Here is a 21,277-nt window from a genome sequence, read left to right on the forward strand (position 1 = left end):
AAAACCTCTATTTGGAGATAGCAAAGTGCCTTGACTGATCCTTAAAACAAACTGTCATTCTTCATTCCATCCCACATATGTAAGAGCAATAGGAAGACTGGTATCTGTCTTTTTGCTGTAACTTACTTAACAGCACCTCATAACCCACATTCAAAGACTGCCCCTTTTGTTGCAGGAGGGATAATTTAGAACAAGGGCATGGCAAAGAACATTTAACCTGGTTACAAATGTAGTATATAATCAGTGAACACCATGTTCCCATCCTGCAACCAGTGATAATCATACTTGAGTGGTGAAATTGGGAAATTCATGCTTCCATTCCTAGGAATATTCAATTACTTAGATATGTGGCTGGTGTCACATGCATAAAAATGCTGAAATTAGGAAATTAGCTACTCTAGGTTCATATAATTGGTCCTAGAACAAAAAAAAGGTTCTGAAGATTGACCAAGTGAATTGAGTTGATACCAAATTATGGAATGTCTTGCCTCTGACTGACCATTAGTTCTTTCCTTAAATTACTTGAATTAACAACAAGTAATCTCTTGATCTGACAATGTTTATTGATAAGTGTAGAGCATAGATTCTTTGATAGGTACCAAGGAGGTTGCAAGTGAAAAGAGGAAGAGCAAAAACCCAGGTTCAATCAGTAACTTAAACCAGATGAGGAGAGCTTTAACTTGAGCATTATATCTTTAAGCTACTTGATATTTGGCAAAGAGCAGATACACAGTGGTCAAGTACTTGTGCTTCTGGAAGGCTTTTGATCTGTTTTTTAAAACATCACCTTGGCAATAAAGAGGGAGAAAGCATCTTTCTCAGCTGTAAGCACATGCTTTGAATGCTTCACTTCTATCCCATACCTGATAGCAGCCATTTTAAGCATCCTGACATTCAAATCCAACCATATGCAACATCTGTTTCCTGTACAGTTTCAGTCACACTCTTCTCCCTTTCTGCTATTTGTATTTCATAATTTCATTTGTGACACTAAAGTGTCTGAGACTTCTAGTACAGAATCTCACAAATACAGTTGTGGCAGTTTTTTTTCCTCAGTTGCTTTTGCTTTTCTTCTTTTCCTTCACCTTTCATTCTGCACCCACACAAAATAGCTACTGCCGATTTTCTAAATAAAAAAATGTTTCTGGATAATATTTCTGTATGTGCTTAGTCCTCCTGCCTATTTTACTGCTTTAATTTCATGTCTGTTGTTATGGAGCTGTGCAGATTTGCTTGCCTCACCTGCCAGCACAGGGAGTTATTAAGGCCTCGGTTCCAGGGGTCCTGGAGGAGCAGGGTGTGCTCTGGGGAGATGCACATGCACATCTCATCCTCCAGGAGTGAGGACATCGTGTCTGGGTTCCTGCCCATGCCATCCTCAGAGCCCAGAGGACATCACCCTGCAGCAGTTTGGTGGTTGTAGCAGTCAGTGAGGGCTGGAAGGTGGCCAGCCTGTGAGGTCTGGGGGATGGTGGAGGGGGCGATACTGCTGAGGGTCCAGCATTTGCAAAGCCCAGCCTCCCCCACATATTCCAGGATATCCAGGTTCTTATGGCCCCTTTGAATATTTCCTTCTAGTTCTAGACCCAGCACAGCCAGTAAATCTCATTGGTTGGAGCTCCTCTGCCTGGCATAAATCCCTCATCCTTTGTGATTTAGAGGAAGTGAAATTGGAATCTAATTAACTCCTTAGACAACCTTCAGTAGCAGATGGGGTCTGACTGTTGCTGGTCCTAGTGGCTGGTTCCATTGCTCAAGGGAAACAAAACAACTTTAACAGGTGAACCTGCCATTTCCCCTCTAGGACTTACAAGGAGCTATTTTGGAGGTCAGGGATGTGTGAATTCATAGTCTTCATCCAACATGAATAGAGCAGATACAGCCCCTAATTTATCTGACCTCCATTCCCTATCTGTAGTGTAGGGATTAATTATTAACTCCCAATCCTGTAGTGCAGGATCTTTGCATGAGTGCACTAAGGTTCTATTTCGTTTTAAAGGAAGTAGAATGAATGAATCCACTGTATCTGGTGTGTGATCTTTCTAACTAAATATTAAATCATTTACTTTAGGATTCACTGGTTATGTTGATTGAGAATAGGACCGAGGTTGGCTCAGACATGGAAGACTTCCATGTTTAGTCAGATGAATCCTACCTGCCTTGCCTGTGTCCTCATCAGGCCTCTGACTCATCTGCTGTTGGTTCTTACTAAAGTCAACCACAGGCTCTGTGACTTTTCTTTCTCTTTATTGGCCTCTTTCTTTTTTTAATGGAAAGGGAAGCTCTTAGACATTCAGTTGTGGAAGAAAGTTTGTGCTTGAAGAGCAAGCATGGACCTTCAGCTAGTTTTAATTATAGCTTCTTCCTCTTCTGTTCATACCTGATAAGCTTAGGCACTCTGTTTTCCATTTTGTGAGGACTGCTGCCCAAGCTGCCTAGCAAAGGGAGATTCTGAATCCCATTTTGTGCTATGGATTCACAGAAATTAAATGTTTTTAGGACTAAGTAAAGTCCTAAAGCTAACTAAATACACTGAAGTGAAATAAGTGCTCTGTAGCTTCTGAAAAATAATATATAACCAGAATCTAAATATTTTAAGCAAAAGATGCTTAGAATGATAGGTAAAAATTATTAGCATAGCAGTAGGTTTTTAGTTCAGATTTATATGTATTTTGTATTAAACTTTTAATTTAAACAAATTTGCTTGAATTGCTGGGCAAGACATTTTCAAATACCCAAAAATTTCTTATAAACATGAATAAGCAAAATAGAAGCTACAAATAGTTCTTCAGCTTCAAAGTGTTTCATAGTATTTAACACAGATCTACAAATTCCTGTTAAAGTGTCATAGAAAAACCATCTTTTAAATCTGTGTCACAAATTTTATAATCCAGCCTCTTCTAAAACATGATTTTGGATGTTGCTTAGTAGAGACATAGGCAATTAGCGGGTAGGCTGTGGCCTCTCAAAATATATTTCTTTGTTCAGAAGACTCTTAGGCTGCAGCAAGTGCCCAGATGTCACCGCAAAAATGGAGGATCCAAAAAAGAAGCCAGCAAATTGTGAAGGAGAAATTGGCAAATAAAAGCTGAAAGCCTGAGTCCCACTGTCCTGCATAGGGACCTGCTCTGGGCTGGTGGCACAGGGCACCTGCAGTTCAGGGCCTTGGGCAAAACTCTGCAATTACATACCTCCTTCCTTACAATAAATAAATAAATAAATAAATAAAAGGATATCCTTGTTGCTTAGTTCAGGAAATGGAAAAGAAACTTAGATTTAGATGTCTTTGTGTGCCTTTTGGGGGAAGGAGTTCAGCACAAACAGAGGAGTGCCCTGATACAGAGCCCAGGCAGGCCGAGGGGATGCGGGTGTCTGCTCCCAGGGCAGCTGCTCCACTTTAACTCCGCTACTCCTGTACGGGGGTTTGGAGCTGAGCTCCCAGCAGGCACACGGCAACTCCTCCGTCCCTCTCTCCCTGACCCATTAATTGTACTGCTGCTGCAGACACACAGAAATGGGACGGCCACTGTCACAGGGAGATGGTGGCCGAGGATGCCCGTGGATGGCCTCCAGCTCAACCTCGCTCTTGGTGCGCGAGAGAGCCGCTGCTGTACTGCAGGGAGCAGGGACCTGGCTGGGGCTTCTGCAGGGACTGCCTGGGATGCTGCACAGCATGGCATCCCTGCCACACACCACATCTGTTAGACCTGAGTGCCTTTTGATAGAAATTCCAGTCTCCTAGGGTTTGCAGGGATGTGCTCCTGCATCAGGAAAAGGCAGCCGAGGGCCTGGCACAAGAAGGGCCCTGGGGTTTAGAGGTAGGTATCGAAGATGGCAATAGCTGTGATCTTTAGTAAAAACAATATGATTCTTTTTGTATATTTAAGGAGGTTTGTTTGGGTTTTTTCTCCTCTGTTAATCCAGAGTGGAATTTGAGCCAGAAAGGAGAAACCAATGCTAAACACACTGCACACTCTTAAGTATTTGGTTTAAAATATGTGTGAGGTCAACATAGAACATGCCTTGAAATTTGTTTATTTACTGCAGTGAGTTTTCTGTGCCTTGAGTTTGCTTCCTGTGGATTTCAGCCCACTTGAAAGAATGAAATGCTGTGCATGAGAAAGAGTCCATTATGAATCTTCCCTTAGGAAATTTTTTTTGTCCTCTGCTTTTAAATTACAATCTGTATTATTTATGCCAATGTTTAAAATAGCTTCCTAACTTTCCCTGGTTAAAGTATTCTGAACCTACTCCAGACACATTTTACTATGCACAACTCCCACTCACCATTAGTTTTTATTTCAAGTAATTTTTCATGAAATAACATGCATCACAGCCAGAACCCTGTTGCTGTTTTACATAGTTTTCTTTACAGTTTTCCAGCTGTATTCCCCCTCCCATGATAAACTGTATTGTCAGTATGCATTTTTATCTTAGAATAAACAAATTGCATTCCCTTAATCTCCTCTCATAAACAGTGTCCTGTCATGCTGTTATTATTATTGTTGACCTTTTTTGGAATTTCTCCAGGTTATTAATGCTTTTTTAAATGAGAATCATGGGATTTAAAGTGTTTTCTGAGCAGTGTTTACTCAGGAATTGATAGATTATTTCCTTTTGTATTTTTCTTTTCATCCTCTATTGCTTTTTTGTCTGACATCTTACTATGTTCAAAGCAGAGCTATGCAAACAATTGATTTGGGGGTTGCTGCCAAATCAAAACATTAAACAAAATCTTTGTTTCAAACTGAACAAAGGCCATATTCAATCTAAAATATTTTGAATTTTGGGGGATTTATTTTTATGTTTTATCCCATTGTTAAAAGAAGAAAGGCATTTATTAGTTTTCATAATTAAAGCATCATTTAGAACAGAAAGTAGAAGAATCTGATTTTACCTTTTTCTGGCCATATTTGACTTCAAATCATAAATATTTTCAGTGCTCTCTGATCTATTTTTTTTTTTTGTTTCCCTCAGAGTCCTCAAGTACTTCTGTACCGTATTGAGTGGATAAGTCAATATGTGTTTATATATATGTATTTATGCATAGAAATAGAAATCCATGGGAATGTCTTTATTTTAGTAATGGAAATCTCACTTGATTTCACTGTCATATAAAGGCATTGGTGACTGGGTGGTGACTGGCCTCAGAAGGGGAAGGTCAAGCATAAACAACTTATTGGATCTTTGCAGACAGTGGTATCATTTAAAACATCTGGCCTATTTAAGCAGTGGTATTTTACTTGCTTTTATGTACATAGATATCTAAATCCTGATGCTTTAGATGTCTTTACTCTGTTTTGGTTCTCCCTTGAAGTTAAGAATTCTGAGCTTGGAAATAGCCTAGCAGAAGGGAAAAATGCATGCCCAGTCCTTGTTGCAGTAAATAAACCACAATACTCATAAAACAAAACCCAGCAGCCAGAACAACTAGATAGAAGTTGCCCAACTTTGCTAAAATTTTAGGTTGCAGAGAACAGTTTTCTCAGCTGTGTTACGTGCAGGGTGGAATCTCCTGATGGAGGTGGGATGGTGGGAAATTCTGGCCTGTATGGATTTCACTCATGTAGCAGGGGTTAATGAAGACAGGCATTCCAAACTACTAGGTGTTTTTTTGGAGGAGCTGGAGAAGGGCATGACAAGCTGCAAGGATGGGGCCTCATCTCTTTATAAAGTTCTTATTGCTGGATGCTGTGTTCCTGGGGGTGTGATGGGGAGATCATGTGCAGCATCCTCCCAGTTCAAAGCTAAGCTTGGCCCTAAAAATCCCAGGTGGTACCTTTCTTTCCCCAGTAAAGCAGACAGCATAAAAGAGATGTCATTGGGTTTGCTTTGTGTGGATCCGGATTTATGTGGTCTAGTGTGAAACACCCACCCAGGTTTTTCGAAAGAGGCACCAAACTGTTCACCACTTTTTAAGCTGACCTGCTTCTAGGCATGCACAGAAACAAGTTTGCAGAGCTGAGAAGCTTTGCTGAGTGGGACTGGTGGGAGGTGGTTCCCAGTAGGGATGGCAGTCAGGGAGAGCACCAGCTCCAAAGCTGCCATAACTCCCCCAGGAGCTGGAGACCTGGCCTCTTCTTGTGCATTCAGCCTCCAGACACTGCAAAATGAACATGGCTTCCCCAAGGACTCTGAAATGTACTGCCTTTAATGTGGCATAAAAAATAGCAAGTCTGCTTTATAATAATGTATTTTATATACACCATTACATTAAATATATTTAAAAGAAATTAAAATTCTGTGAGGTTTGTTTAATATTTTATTAGTATTACATTGTCTTGCTTCCATGCTGAGGCACTTAATTACAGGTCTGTGTTCCACCTTTCTTAGATTCTGTAAATAATAGGAAGCTGTTGGCTTTTGAAATCTGGGCAGGCTGTGTCTGTTTGCTAGAGCTGGTGGAGTACAGCTTGACCACAAACCTGCAAGGATTAATAAGCTGAAAAAGCACAGGCTTCTTGTCTGTCATTTTTGCTTCTTAACAGTAAGAATGAAAAAAAGCAGCAAATGATGGCAGTCATAACTTGAAATGCATTGGCCTCAGACCCACCTTGGACTTCTTCCTGTAAAAAATACTGTTTATGCAACCAATGGCATAAGGTTTTGCTGTTCTTTTCAACATATGGCACTTGAACTTCATTAGTTTTTTGTAATAATTTCAACATGTGTGTTACAGTAAATATTTGATTAGCTTACGACAAATTTTGCTTCTCATCCTGAATTGCAGGGTTGTTTCACCAGTTACCCCCCAGATATATTTCTCTTTCCAATGTTTTTCCCTTGCCTGTTGAAAACATGTCAAACTGATTTAAAATGTTTTATGCACATTGAAATGAAAACCATATGTCTTGTATTAAGGGTGACTATGCATAAGCTTTCACTTGAATCAGGTTTTGCATGCAGTTTTGTGCACTTGCAGATACACTGTGCCCTCCTCCTTGCACACGGGAACCAAATTTGGGAGATGTGTTGAAGGGGCCTCTGAAAACCCTTTGTTAAACTTCTGCCACCAACGTGACAGGAGGGCTGGGATCTTTTCCCAGTCTGTGATGAAGTTTGCTGCCTCTCTGTGTACTGCTAAGTTATCCCTGCCAAAGATGACATTTTCCAGTTCCTAAAAATACTTCTGACCAGCCTATGCATTTCCCTTCAAACAGACCAAATAGTACTGCCCAGTACATTAAAAAAATCCTCTGAGGTGATACTGCATGGTTGCTTATTAAATATACTTGTCCATAGGTGGATTAAAGATATAATTTCTAAACTGTCAAATGCAAGTTAGCATTGTGTTGTACAACTCCCAGTGTATTTTTTGAACCTCCAATTTCAATGTTTGTATTGAGGTTGGTGTAGGAAAGCAGCATCCTTCTGTCTCTGATAACAAAAAGCCTTTTTGTTTGAACAAGAAGATAAGTTCCCTAGACTGTTCCCTTCTGCTCCATGAGCATATGTTCCCCCTGACAAAGGTCGCTTCAGGCTGAGAAGAGTGAAATTATGGGAGTCATTTTTAAGGTGTTGTTAGAATGGCTCAAACTCCATGCAGAAGCACAAAAAATAACTAGGTCATGCTGACTTCTGTATGAAAAATATCCTTAAAAATACATAAAGCAGCAAAAAACTCCAACTTGTAATGCTCTTTGTCTGTTCCAGCATCTGCTTTTGGCTTCTCTACAAATCAGTGAATTAGAAACAATTAAGAAAACACAAGCCCAGATCATAGTGATATGCAGAATATGCATGATGGCTCTCAGCCAATGTCAGTAATTATTTTGTAGTGTTTTGAGAGAAGAGCTTGATTGATTGTGGTTTCACAGAATACATAAGTCATATTATGTATTCATGTTGAGATCTGCAATGCTTATAATTTGCATTAGTGTGGTTCAGATTACTACTGAAACTATAGTACTTAGATCAGAAAACTGCTTAATTAGATTAATTATTTGATAACAATCCTTTTTTCAAAGTAAAAAGAATTAGCAAGAAAAGTGAGAAAAAATCAAGATAAATAATCATTTGTAAAATTGCATTTCGATCCAAACACAGGGGAGCAGGATCTGTGTTGCAGTCCTTCCCAAAAATCTGTCTGGTTTTGAGCTGGAAGTCTTCTTGCCCAACACGTTTGAACAATTTATGGAGACCCACACCCAAAGTTTTTCTCCACACCCTCTCTGACTGTGTCTCTGCCAGCTGCCCAAGTTCCCAGCTGCTGCTGGGCCAAGCACTCAGCTGAAATGTGACCACAGCCCTGTCTGCTGAGGGAGCACTGCCGAGCAGTTGGGTGGATGTCCACCCAGGAGTGGGGAGTGTGGCTTCATTCATTGGCCAGTGCAGTGGGATAGGGAAGAGATGCCTGTTGTACCCTGGATTGAGGACTCCAGACATTGCTGTACCCAGTTTCTTGGTGTTATATGTGGAGCACAGCTCACAAATGTGAGTTCGATGACTAAACCCTGTATAAAACCAGAGGGGTGATTAGGTACTAAAATGCAAGATTCACAGCAGAGACCACACCAGACATGCCCACAGGAGATGCCAGGGAGAAGTGCCCATCTCGCAGACTTAGTCACCTGCCTGTAGTCCTGGGTGTGCCCACGTGCATGCCTTGGATTCACTGTGAACCTCCATACCAGGGCCAGACCATCTCTGTGAGTGCAGAAATTCAGCAGGTTTAATTCCTCTGAAATATGGGCAGTCCTAGTGCTGTGTCACACCTGAGCAGTTAGACCTTGAGGAAAGAGTCTGAGTCCATTCCCCTTTTTAGACCAAAGGAGCCCAAATCTACACTTCTCCTAAGAGTTCCTGAACCAGTGCAACCTGTCTTCAGCTTCCTCCCTGATGTTAGACCTCATTATAGTGGAGAGAGTGACACAGGCAGAGCATATGGGAGCAGCTTTTGTCATCCAAAGGTTACAGCAGTCCATATGGAGGAGAGCTGTGACCTGTTCCTTGCTCTCAGGGTTCTATCTGCCATTACCCAGGTACTGTTCAGTGAGAAATTTAATAGTTAAGTCCAAAATAAGAGTCTCCCATACAATAATCCTAAGTCAAGTAAGTAAAAAGCCAAAGGCCAGGGACTGAAACCAAAACTCACTGTCATCTAAGGTCTTGACACTTTGAATTCATCACATCAGCACATCTCCCACTAGGAGACTTCAAAATGGGCTATTTTTAAGGGTGTTATCTAGAGAAAAGCCTGAAGTGTTAACGCAAGATTTCATTGCTTCTTTGCAGCTTTTTTTTTTTTTTTTTTTTTTTTTTTTATACATCTGTCCATGCATGTGAGCAGTGTGATTTTCTTTCCTAGGTCATTTTTAGTGTACAAAATCTATCTTGCAGGAGCAACCCTATATTAAATAGAAAAATAAAAGGGGTATTAGTGCTTCCTGGAAATATACTGCTTATGCTGTTAAGTATTGGAGCTAGAGATGTAGCTGTGACTTAAAGCTCTCATGATAAATTAAAGTAAATCTCTTCAAAATGCAGGTCCTTTCATTAGTGGAATTCTGAATTCATTACAACTGAATTCTCTCTACTTTTCCAGCTGCTTCTAATGACTTTGCTGGATATTTTTTCACACAGTCAGGCCCAAGCTCTGGGAGTCTCTAAATCAGGCTATCTAGAGAGACAGCATGCCACTTACTCATCAAGTAGCTACACCAAAGAAGTTAATATGTATGCATATTTTGGTCACTTTGCTGTATCACGGAGTGCTTTTGAAGGCAAGAAAGCTCAGTAAATTTAAATGCTTTACATTTTGAGGACAAGCTGTTTCTGTCAGCACTGTTTTATTTACAGCTCTGTTTTACTGGCTATATGCAAAGCCTACTTCAAGATCGATATACATATAAGGATATGTCATTTTTAAGAGTGTTATCTGAAAAAAAGCCTGAAATGTTAAAGCAACATTTCATTGCTTCTTTGCGGCACTTTTTTTTTCTTACATTTTTCTGTGCATGTGGGCAATTTAGCAGTTTGGTTTTCCTAGGTCGTTTCTGGTGTACAAAAATCTATTGTTTGATTCCATAAACATGACGTATGTGTGTATGTGTATGTGTATGTGTATGTGTATGTGTATGTATATGTATATGTATATGTATATGTATATGTATATGTATATGTATATGTATATGTATATGTATATGTATATGTATGTTAGTGAACTCCAGTATCATACGGCTGAAGCTGGTGGCCCAGCGTGTAGCCCCTTTTGCAGGAAGCGGTAAGAGTCCTTGCAAGAGGAGCTGTGCGGCCGCTGTCCTGCGCTGTGCGGGCCCGGGCGTGGCTGCCGCTGGGGGTGAGGTGTGCCCGCGCCCGGAGCGGGGCCGCGGCGGCGCCGGCCGGCGGCTCCTTCTTCTCCCGCCTCCATCCCGGCCCCGGGGCTGTAACTGCGTCAGCTGCAGGACGGGAAGCCTGCCCTTGAGATGTTCCTAAGAGTGTCCCGGTTGATCCCCGGGCTGCGGCGGGAGAGTGAGCTCCCCGAGCAGAGGCACGGGCGCCGGCCGGGCGGGGTTCGCCCCGTGCCGGGCGGGGTTCGCCCCGTGCCGGGCGGGGTTCGCCCCGTGCCGGGCGGGGTTCGCCCCGTGCCGGGCGGGGTTCGCCCCGTGCCGGGCGGGGTTCGCCCCGCGCCGGGCGGTCTCAGCTCCGCCCGGGCGGCGCTGCCCGCACGGCTCGGCTCGGCACGGCTCGGGCAGCGCCGCAGCTGGCACGGGCTCCCTTCTCCTCCCTCGGGCTCAGCCCAGCCCAGCGGCTGTCGCGATGCTGTCAGGGCAGCGAGGAGGCGAAATGGCAGCGCAGAGTGCGGTGCTGCCTGCAGAGCGCTCTGGGCTCGGTGCCGCAGCCCGCCGAGCGGTGAAGAGCACTGGGCTCTGCAGCATTGCGCTCGTGTTCTCACATCCCCGTTCCCGGCGAAGAGCAAGGCTGGAAAATGTGCCGGTGCTTCGCTGGCCGTCCGTGCGCTGTTCGTCCCGATGCACGGAGCCGGGCAGAGCTCTGCTCCACGGCGTGGGCGTGCTGCTCGCAGCCCGCTGCCGGGGCGAGGACGGGCTGCCCCGCACGGACACCAGCCTGGCCCCACGGGCTGCCGCGCTGGTGCTGCAACCTGCAAGAATCACTCAGCTCCAAATGACAGACTGCTGAAGCTGGCGCAGCATCTGGTGCAGGAAGGGGTAAGACAGTCCTTTCAAGAGGAAAGTCTCTCATCGGTGCTAAACGAGTGTTACGGCCAGTAAAGACAAAGGAATGCGGGGTTGAAAAATGTCAGTCTCTTTCATAGTTAGCACTAAATTAATAGGCTGTTCTGGAGCTTACATGTGTGAGATTTTGCAATGACAAAGTCACAGTGACAACAATCAACAGTCATCCTTAGGAAGCTGTCAGCCTGGAGAATGGCATTAGGAGAACGAGAAGCCATGTTCAACTCCTGCCTGCACTGCTGCTAAACAGAGTTTCATGTTTTGTTATTTGTAAGATAGAAGTCATGAGAATATGTTGCAATAGATATTTTATGGATAGATGCCATGTTATTTTGCTCAGAGATGTCTACCAAATGGGAAAAGATGTTTTTTAAAGTCTCCTAATAACACTGCTGTCAAGCTCTGCTACACACAATACTGGCTTGAACATAATTTGTACACTTGGAACAATTACTAGCAGTGACCCCTTTAACTTATAAAATGTTCTGAAAGATCCTATAAATAGCCACATGGCTAATTTTAAACATAAGTAGTCTCTCCTGTGCTAAGTGTTAAGCTTGTGTGTAGCTGTTATTGGAATCAGGGCCAGGAAGGTTATTTCATGCTTTGCAGACACTGTTCCTGTCTCAGATGCAGTTCAGTCTTTCAGAAAGCTCTGCTGATGGTGTGGTTGTGTTTTCAGGCTCCTCTGGCTCTTACCAGCCATGCCCAGTCCTGCAGCTCTTGGTGCTCCAAGCCAGGCAGGTCAGGGAGAGGCGATTGTTTAAGCCTTGCTACTCGGCCATGCTTTCAATAGTGAGATCTGATTATGATGTGATCTACTTACCCAGAGATGAACCTTGGCTGGGGCTCCTGCTCTCTGTGCCGCAGCCAGGACTTGCCTTGGGAAAGCTGCTGGTGTCTTGCAAGAGCAAGAATGTTTTGGGGACCCAAACACCAGAGGTATGACATCTGTGTGACATTTTTACCTGTTTGGGTCTTGGTTAGAAAAGTATTTTGGTATGTATTATGGTACTTCAAGAAATTATTTGGAGTGTATGTTAGTCTTGTAGATGGGATGTTTTGTTTATCAGGAAAACTCTGTTGCATCTTGGAACATCATGTCCCATGATAATTTTGCTTCCCCAAGGAGAAGGTCACTCTTATTTACATCTGTAATCATGATACAAATACTCTGTGAAGACAAGTGGTTTTGCTGCTTTCCTTCCCTTCCCTTGCAAATTTGCACACAGCTCTGATCTGGGTATGGGTGTGGTGGCTTGGGTCTGATTATCAGGGGCGTTGTACTGGGTATGGAGCTGGTTAGAGGTGCTAGAGCTGGGTCCCTGGGATCTCCTTTTGAATACCTAGGCTTTGTATCTGAGCACTTTGAAATTGGACTGAGGAATATCCTGGGGTATGCTGATGCAGAGGCACAGAGAAAGGGAGGCTGGTCTCAGATGTCATGAAGTAGGGAAAGTATTGGGTTAAATCTAATCTCACCTTATCCTAAGGCCAGTTGCTAAGTGTTGCCCGATGGTAAGAATGGTTGCTGGCTGAATCAGCCTCTTTAAGGCTGTGAGGCCAGGCTCTGACAAAGCCTTTTCTCAGTCTCAGGCATTCAGGGTGAATGATGCACCCTTCACCATCAGCTGTGTGTAGAACTGAAGAGAGATTGAGGACTAGAAGGTCTAGCTGCAATTGTGGGATGCTGGTGGCTGCACTTGCATCTCCCCTGTGTGGAAAAGATAGCAAAAACTGCAAGTTTGCAGCTGCTGGCTTGGGGATGTCTATCGATGGGATGACACCCAGAAAGTCCCAGGTGGGAAATGCTCTCCTTGGTCAGCTGCTTAAAGGATGGTGGAGAGTTATTTCCATCCCCTCAGCTAAAGACACCATTCATTATTGTGGCTCAACAGCATGAGACCACCTGGGTATAGCATGGAACATTTGCTGTTAGACTGACAGATTGAAAAAAAATATAGCTTTGGTGTGTTTTTGTTCCAGAGGACAAAACTTTCTTAATGTATCCAGCTGCCTTAGCAAAATGAGAGCAGTTTTCCTTGGATATGCCAGAGCTTGTAAAATAAAAGGTGTGATCCATAGAAAATCAGTAATCAGATGACTTGGTACCTGAGAAGCACTTGAGACCTACATGTGATTACTGGATTATTTGAAGGTTATTAGAACTGCTTCACTATGCTTCTGTAACACGTGAAAACCTGCATATGCGTGTAGATGAATACATAGATATTAGCCTGTAGATGTTTATACCTATATATATGTACATTTATGTTATCTGAGGAAACAAAACAGAAGCAGTGAGCAGTGTTTCTGCCTGGTTGTAAGCATGAGAAATACCCAGTTACAGTGGTGTGTTCTAATCACTGTGCTTCTGAAGGAGCCACGTGAGCAGCCGCATTCGTCTGTCGATGTCTGTGAGAGAGCAAACAGGTTGTCACAACAAGTGTTCCTGTCTGAGACCTAAAATGGCTTCTGTAGTGTGAAGGTTTTGTGTCCAAATGTTTTTTTCTGCTCTTGTTGAAGTGCCAGTTCTGAAGAAATGTTGAAAATCTGGAACAGATCCAGTTCTTGTCCCCAGGGATGTTTGAAAATCCATGCAACTTCTGAAATTCACCCAGAACAGACAAAGGAAGGATGCTTGTGATTCACTGTTATTTTGAAAACAATCTTTGAGTTATAATTTCCATCATGTCTTCACTCTTTCCTTTTCCTTTCTAGGCAGTGAAGCTGATTTTAGCTCTTCAAGCAGCACGGGCAGTATTTCAGCACCTGAAGTCCATATGTCAGCTGCTGGAAGCAAGAGATCTTCTTTTTCTCGCAAGTAAGCAAAGCAATTTTTCCTGAATATTGCTAGTGCAGAGATAGACTACTGGGTAAGGTCTTGCATTTTAAAATGATGGGGTTAACACAAGTCTCTTTGGTAGCACACTGGTGAGAACTGCAATATAAGAAAGAAAAAAAATGCTGTGTTCAGTGCACAAAAATTGTCAGTCTGCCAGATCAGCCATCTTGTTGGTTTTTTTTTTTGTTTATTCATGGCAAGTACGGAAAATAGAATCAGGTAAGGCAGAAAAGGCATTGGCTGGAGTGGAGAGAGCTGGGTGTTAGTTAACAGCAGTGTTTCTAACCAGTTAACCTAAACCTTTTGGTCTTAACAATTTGTTTTATCTATGTCATTCATTTTCAGCTAAGCTTACACCTTTCCAAATGGTGATCTTATTTTTTGTTGTAAGAAATAGATAGTTTGCCTGAAATACCCTTGACAAGCCTATAGGCAGTTTTTTTAAGAAAAATTGTATCATAGTCATCTGTCTAAGTGAACCTTTCATGAAGATTCTGTAAGATTTCTCCCTGTCATATCTGAATTGCAAATTCAGACAGCTTGAGAGCGCAGGGGCATTGGGATGGAGCAGTCCTGCCCACACAATCCCTGCTGGTTGCTTTCTGTGGAGCAGGAGGAAGGAGTTCACAGGGCAGGGCTGGTTTCCTGCCCGTTGTGGAAGAGCTGGCAGGCAGGCTGGGACAGCAGCAGGATACCCGTGTGCCTGAGTCACAGTCCTGAAGGTCGCAGTGTGAGGCTCTGAGAGCACTTTCCTATCTGTATCATGAGACTCTTAGAAAAATAAACACTACTTAAGTTCCCTCTAGATTACATTCAACAAGTAAAGTTACTGGCTGTGGGAAAAAATGGTACTAAGTATAATATGAAGCCCTAAAATCACCTTAATATAAGATTCTGTATCATTTCATATACTGGGCATTTTAATATAACTTTAAAGTAGAGCATACTGACATCCTGCATTGGACAGAAGTCCTCTGTAATAAGGCTCCTTCAGATGTGCTGCTATGTTAAGCACAGTCTCTGCAAGTTCTGCCACACACGAGATTTGATGATGCACTGTATAAAGTGGAAAGAGATATCTCCTTTGCAGTATGTTCTTTTTTAACTGTTCTTGCTATGAAACACTCCAGCGTTGTCACAAACCACAGTCCTGTACTTCATTGTAAAATAATTACAAAATCACCCAAACCGCAGCAGTGTGATGAAGGTTCACAGCAGCCACTCAACCATCTGTTCCTTATAAACTGTTCCATTTGTTGAGAAGGGAAAAAACCAAGTGAAACAATTTAAATAAGAGATGTTGCTTCATAGTTCTGTGGTATTTGATTTTTTTTATATTCAAGTCTTCTCTTTTGCTGGCTGAGTTTGCCTTTTTCTGGTATTTTTTGTTTGGATTTTTAAGTTTATTTTTTTTAAACCTGCCCTTTCCTTACCATTTTGAAGAACAACTTCAGTGGGAGAGTGAAGGTAGCAGTGTAGTAGTGTAGGGTGACAAACCAAGTGAGCAGGAAAGGGACACATCCCGGGAAGTTGGTCTCAGAGCATTCCAGCCCTTGGGCAGCTGTCAGGCAGCGGGGATACCAATTGCTTTCAAACACACACAGTTGACAGATTCTTTAATAAAGAATGGGAAGAGAAAGGTAAATATATATGAGAAAAACTGGAAGAAAAAAAAGAAAATTCTGTGCTTTTCTTTGTCTCTTTTAATACTGTTTCAGCCCACTCTCCATGGGGTTCAGACTATATCAAAGTGAATGAATAGCTGACCATGACAGATGAAGCACCTAGTATGCCAAAGGCAGAAAAGAACAGTGGCCCAAACAAAATCTGTTTTCATTGCACACTGTGATCCCTCAGGCTGCTTGCTGAGGAGCATGAAAGCTGTCTTACAGCAACCCTCCAAGCACAGGCACCACTCTGCAGGCCTGGCCAGGGAAAGCTGCAGTGTGGTTCTTTTGGCATTAGTCCAGACCACAGGCCTCTCATGACTTAACAGAGTCAAAGATTCAGGGAATGTGGATGATCTGAAAGAGTCACTGGGAACTGCACTGTCCACAGAGAGATGTAAAATGGCTGAGATTTCCTTAGAACACTTAATTCAAACTGAGAGTACCCTGCCAGTGAGAGAACATGCAGTGGCTAATCATGTCAGAACTTTATTTCTTTGCAGCCACTCACAGTTATCTCTCTGGTTTATTCTTTAGAGAACTTTCTGTGTAAAATAAGACATATAATGGGTTGTGTGATAAGAATAATGCTTTCACTGTTTTGGTTCTTCTCCAGTCGTGGTCCTTATGGTCGAAATAATGGATCCTTATCCTACAAGTCTGGAGGCAGTCCACCTGCTTCACACGGAAAGGACGTTTCATCAACACTGTGCAAAAACCATCTGAGTCCTGCTAACATCCATCAGAGTTATAGGGCTTCTTCAGCCAGCAGCAGCAACTCAGGCTCATACAAAGGAAGTGACAGCAGTCCAGTGATGAGGCAAGTCTCCTCTGAGTGTTTCAGCCTCCTGGTGTTGGGTTCATTGACACTCTCTGCACTGTAGCATGGGATCAGCTGTAGGAGTTGCCATGCAGGTCATCTTGCTCCTTTACCATACTGGTGATGCCTCATATAGGTGACTTAACAGTCACCAAGGTTCTCCATGCCATGTAAAGGCTTTATTGTTTCAGCACTGTAAAAGCCAAGTTTACTTCAAGTCAAAGCCCTTTGCAGTTGGTTTTCACTCCAAGGCAGGCTATTTCATGCTATCAGTTCTCATGAGGATTTGCTGGTTCCTTTGTTGTAGGGTTCTTTTCACTTCAAAGAGAATTGGGTGGGGTAGTGTAGGAAACATGATACACTTGGGTGAAAATTCATCCCGCCTAGCCTTAGGCACCTCCCTAAGGAGTGCAGTTTCCTGTACAGGAAAGAACACAGATACCTGCCAGAACATGTGACACATGTTGCAGAGAAATAGCCACCATGCTGCTGCTGTTGCCCTCTCTCCCAGACAGCTGAGCAGCCAAGCATGTAAGATACACACCCAAAGCTAGACAGGATGAGTGTAGGTTTCAGTGTGCTCAGCTTTATAAATCCTCTGTGGAGCTGAACTCAGTCCTTGGGCTGCCTCGCCTGCTTGGCTGTAGATGGGTGCCCTTACCCTGCCTGCTCTTGGGCACACCACCCATTTGGGGTGAGGGGATGGCCAGGTATTTTAAAGTAAAAATGAAGTTAAAAGCCTCATTTGGTGTAATGACACTGAAACCAAGTGCAATAAATAGAAAATCTTGCACTGTAGCTACAAATCAGCTGTTTCCTCATGTACTTTGATTTGCAAGGTGAAGTAACTTCTGTGGACACTGAAGAGCCCCTGATGAGTCAAGCTTTGCATTTATCAGTCAATGGGATGTTTTTTGTGATGTTATGTGATGGTTTGTTTTGTTGTTTTTTTTTCAGGCGATCAGGGAGATATAATTCTTGTGGTGACAATCACAGCATTAAGCCACAAAATCCAGAGCAGTATTTGACTCCTCTGCAGCAGAAAGAAGTGGCAGTACGACATTTGAAAACCAAGCTGAAGGAATCTGAAAGCAAACTTAAAGAAAGGTAAACCCCACTTCAGAAATCAGTCAGAAAGATTTATTTGGGAACATTTAGGGTGGGAATCCTGAGTGGTTTTACTCATTTCTTGATCAAGTTTCCATTAAAAAATTTCAACACTGATCAGTCTGATTAGGTTGTTTTCAGTATTTCAGATTTCAGAGTGTACTAAGGGGATGCAAAACAATGAGTTTATAAATATAGCTGTCTCTTTTTCCTTTTTGAAATATTCACAATAAAATACTTTAAAAACACAACTTTTTACAAGTCTGATTTAGATTGAGACCTTTTATACATAGAACAGTTTTTCCCTGCCAGCATGTCTTACCTAAGGGCCCTGTTCTACCTTAGTGCAGTAGAACTGCAAATGTCCCCCTTTTCCCCAGTGAAAGAAAAGCTTGTACCCAAACCACTGTGCCTATTTGTGGTTTTGTCGCTTATATACTGAATTTTTCACAATAGCCCTTTGTATGGATGCTGAGCAAAGTGACAACATGCATTATGCAGCAACAGATGTCTCTTTTACTAAAACTGCACTCTGGGAGCTGGCTCTCCAGCACAGACAACCCAGGGGGGCACAAAGAGCTGCTTGAGTGGAGCCCAAGACAGAGTTCCAGGGACCCTGTGCTCTTCCTCTGCATCAGCAAGGCCTGGAACTGACACAGGAGTCCCTCTCCCCTGCGTGCTCCCATGTGCTTGCAGCAGCCTCTGGCTCCCTGCTGGGGAGGCCAGCCTGGTGCCCGCAGAGCTGAGCTCCCTGGTGAGGCCAGCGCTGGCTCTGGCACGTGTGACAAGCTGCTGGCAGGCACTGGGCATGCATCCAGGCAGCTGCTTCCCCTTGGTCCAGGGTGAGGCAGTAGGAGAGATTTTAAGCACTACAATGGTTAGACCTGACCTCAAGTCACCACTTGCCTCAAATTGTCCAGGATCATGACAGCCCACAAGGCTGCTGGTTTTGTGGAGAGCTCAGTGACTCCCATTAGCAATCAGCTGGCATATCTTGGCTCTCTCAGAGGTGGCCACAAATGGCACCTGGAAAAATTTGCTTCCTTCTTGGAGCATCTCAGCAGCAGAGCCATCACTGTGTGGTGGGGCCTCACGTTGACTTTAACTGAGCAGTCAGCAGAAGTGTTACATCATTTTTATTTTGCTACAGGGAAACAGAAATAGAAGAGCTTAAAGCTCAGCTGGGACGGATGAGGGAAGACTGGATTGAAGAAGAGTGCAATCGTGTGGAGGCAGAGCTGGCCTTAAAGGAAGCAAGAAGTGAAATTAAACAACTCAAGCAGGTTATTGAAAGCATGAGAAATAGCTTGGCTGAGAAAGACAAAAAAATTCAGAAATACTTCACAGACATAAACATTCAAAACAAGAAACTGGAATCTTTGCTGCAGAGCATGGAGATGGCTCAGAACCACTCTGTGAGGGATGAGCAGTGCCTGGAGTACACGAGTGACTCAGAGGGGAAGCTGCTATCATTGTGTGCCACCCTGCCAGACAGCCCCATCACAGAGGACCAAGGTCTGGAGGAGGTGGCAGACAGTGATCTGCTTCTTAGTGAGGACAGAGCTAACGGGACTGACTCATCTGGAGAGAGTTTGACCACCACAACCTCTGAGTTGAGTGATCCAGCTCCCTTCAGTGCTGCTGTAAATAAAGAGATGCTTGAAATCATTCTGGATGGAAAACTAACTTATTGCCAGGAGGAAGAAAAAAGAAATATGACAGTGGAACAGGCCATCCAGACTGATGTGGTGCCATATAGCTTAGATGTGGAGCAGCTTATTCAAAATATCTTCAGAGCTCAAGACACCTGTCCTCTAAGCCCACCTTCTTCACTGAAGGAATTGGGTGAATTTTCTCTTGGAAGCTTCAGTGATTCTGGTATCATAGTGGACTTAACTCCAAGTGATCCCAATTCTGCCATCCTTTTGTCTCCTATGGAGTCTCCATGCAGGAGGGTGGAGCACAGAGTTAATGAAAACCGTTTCATGAAAGAACTCGATTTTACAGAAACTCATGATGATGAAGCCTTTGAGTATGTTAATACAGGAATAAAGAGGAGATACTGGAGCAGCAGTCTCCTCGGGGATCTTCTGGCTGTAGCAGCCCCTGTTGTACCAACTATTGTGTGGGCTTTGAGTACTCAGAGAGGGGGAACAGATCCTATTTACAATATTGGAGCATTGCTTCGTGGTTGCTGCCTGGTGGCCCTGCACTCTTTACGCCGAACACCTTTCAATATCAAAACCTAAAGTCTACTCTGTCCCTGGGCACCAGCTGGCTGAGGCAGAGAGAAAGAAGGATGAGATAGATCATAAAAGGTTACTGTATATTCTGGCAGAGTCTATCATTTGCTTTTGACTATTTGATTTGCACTATAAATCAGTTCAGAAACATGTTCCTTGTTTCAAAATAAAAAAAAAAAAAAAAATAAGCTGAACCTCATACTTCCACAAGAGGTTTTTAACAGTACTGCTCCTTACAAAAATAGTCCTCCTGCTCCCAGGCACCATGTCCCTCCCCTGTGCTGGTGACTTTCTGGTGCCAGCACATCTTCTCAGTGAACACAATAAGGACAACAGGAATTTGAGCCTAGTGCTCTTTCCTGTTCCATTGCTGAGCTAGGATTAAGCTCAGTCACTGCCCTTGATGGTTCACTGAGCAAATGTACAAGCACTTTGCACTGGCTCAAGGGTAGTGCGAGATGCAGGAGGGAACAAGTGGCTGGAGAAAGGTGGGGTATTTCTCTGGACAGCACTGACCTTCCCTTAGGGTATCACACCTGTGCTCCAGAGGCATGCTAGCGCTTTCTGTTTGTTGTCCCAAGTGTCAATTCAATTTAGAGGTAAACCCCGTATTCCCCAGGCAGCTTCCAGCACATCGTTTGTGCCTGTCTCATGTAGTGCTCTTCTCAATTGTGCAATTGCTTGAGCATTTCACTGGTCTTGTGCGTATACAAGGACTGTAACCAAAAATTTACATCGTTGGGAGTCTTAACACTTGTTACAATGATAAGTATAGGCGTGGATACACTTTGACTCTTAATGTTGTTTTAAAGTCTTTATGTATTGGAACCTGAGAGTCTTTTGAGCCCTTTGAAATACTATGTATAAATGTATTGTGTTTTAACTTATTGTTTATTTAATTGCTTTATTGTAAATTACCTTTATAATCACAAGTTCAGTAAAGCATGATAGATATATCAAACGTGTGAGTGTTTTATTATAGAAAGGTATAAAAAAATACCCCATTCTAGCTGAGCTGTCAGATACAGGCTGAGCTAGGGGAGGTACTGTATCAGGTACTGTTCCAGGAAATCAGACTGAGAAAACCTGAACACAGTTCCAAGTGTAAGCACTCACCAGGCTGATTAAAGGCTCCAGCTGGGCTGCAGTTGCACACACAACCCACTCTGCTGCCTCACACAGCCTTCACAGATGCAAGTGACCTAGTCTTTAACCCAATGAAATAATCTGGAAGCCTGTAACTCCTCAGCGCTGCAATCCCAGAATAGTACCAGTCTTTCTGGCATTTAACCCATCTGACCGTCATGTGGGGTCAGTGTGTGCACACTGTGACCATCAAAACATTAATTCTCCATGTCCAAAACCTAAGATCTGTGGATAGATCACAGAGGACAGCAATG

At 43.2% G+C, this 21,277-nt stretch overlaps 1 protein-coding gene across 4 annotated transcripts in view; it reads left to right on the forward strand.

Moving 5' to 3' along the window:
• SYBU (syntabulin) overlaps window positions 1–20,838 on the forward strand; it is a 39,920-nt gene extending 19,082 nt beyond the window's left edge. For all 4 annotated transcript variants that reach the window (XM_021546459.3, XM_021546460.3, XM_031504070.2 and 1 more), the window contains exons 4-7: window positions 13,917–14,019; window positions 16,324–16,527; window positions 17,485–17,634; window positions 18,785–20,838. In XM_021546459.3, the coding sequence (XP_021402134.2) occupies window positions 13,917–14,019; window positions 16,324–16,527; window positions 17,485–17,634; window positions 18,785–19,883 (1,556 nt within the window). In that variant the 3' untranslated portion in view covers window positions 19,884–20,838. The remainder of the gene's footprint in view (window positions 1–13,916; window positions 14,020–16,323; window positions 16,528–17,484; window positions 17,635–18,784) is intronic.
• Window positions 20,839–21,277: the final 439 nt, after the last annotated feature.

The sequence above is a fragment of the Lonchura striata genome, chromosome 1 (assembly GCF_046129695.1).
Source record: "Lonchura striata isolate bLonStr1 chromosome 1, bLonStr1.mat, whole genome shotgun sequence".
Taxonomy (NCBI): domain Eukaryota; kingdom Metazoa; phylum Chordata; class Aves; order Passeriformes; family Estrildidae; genus Lonchura; species Lonchura striata.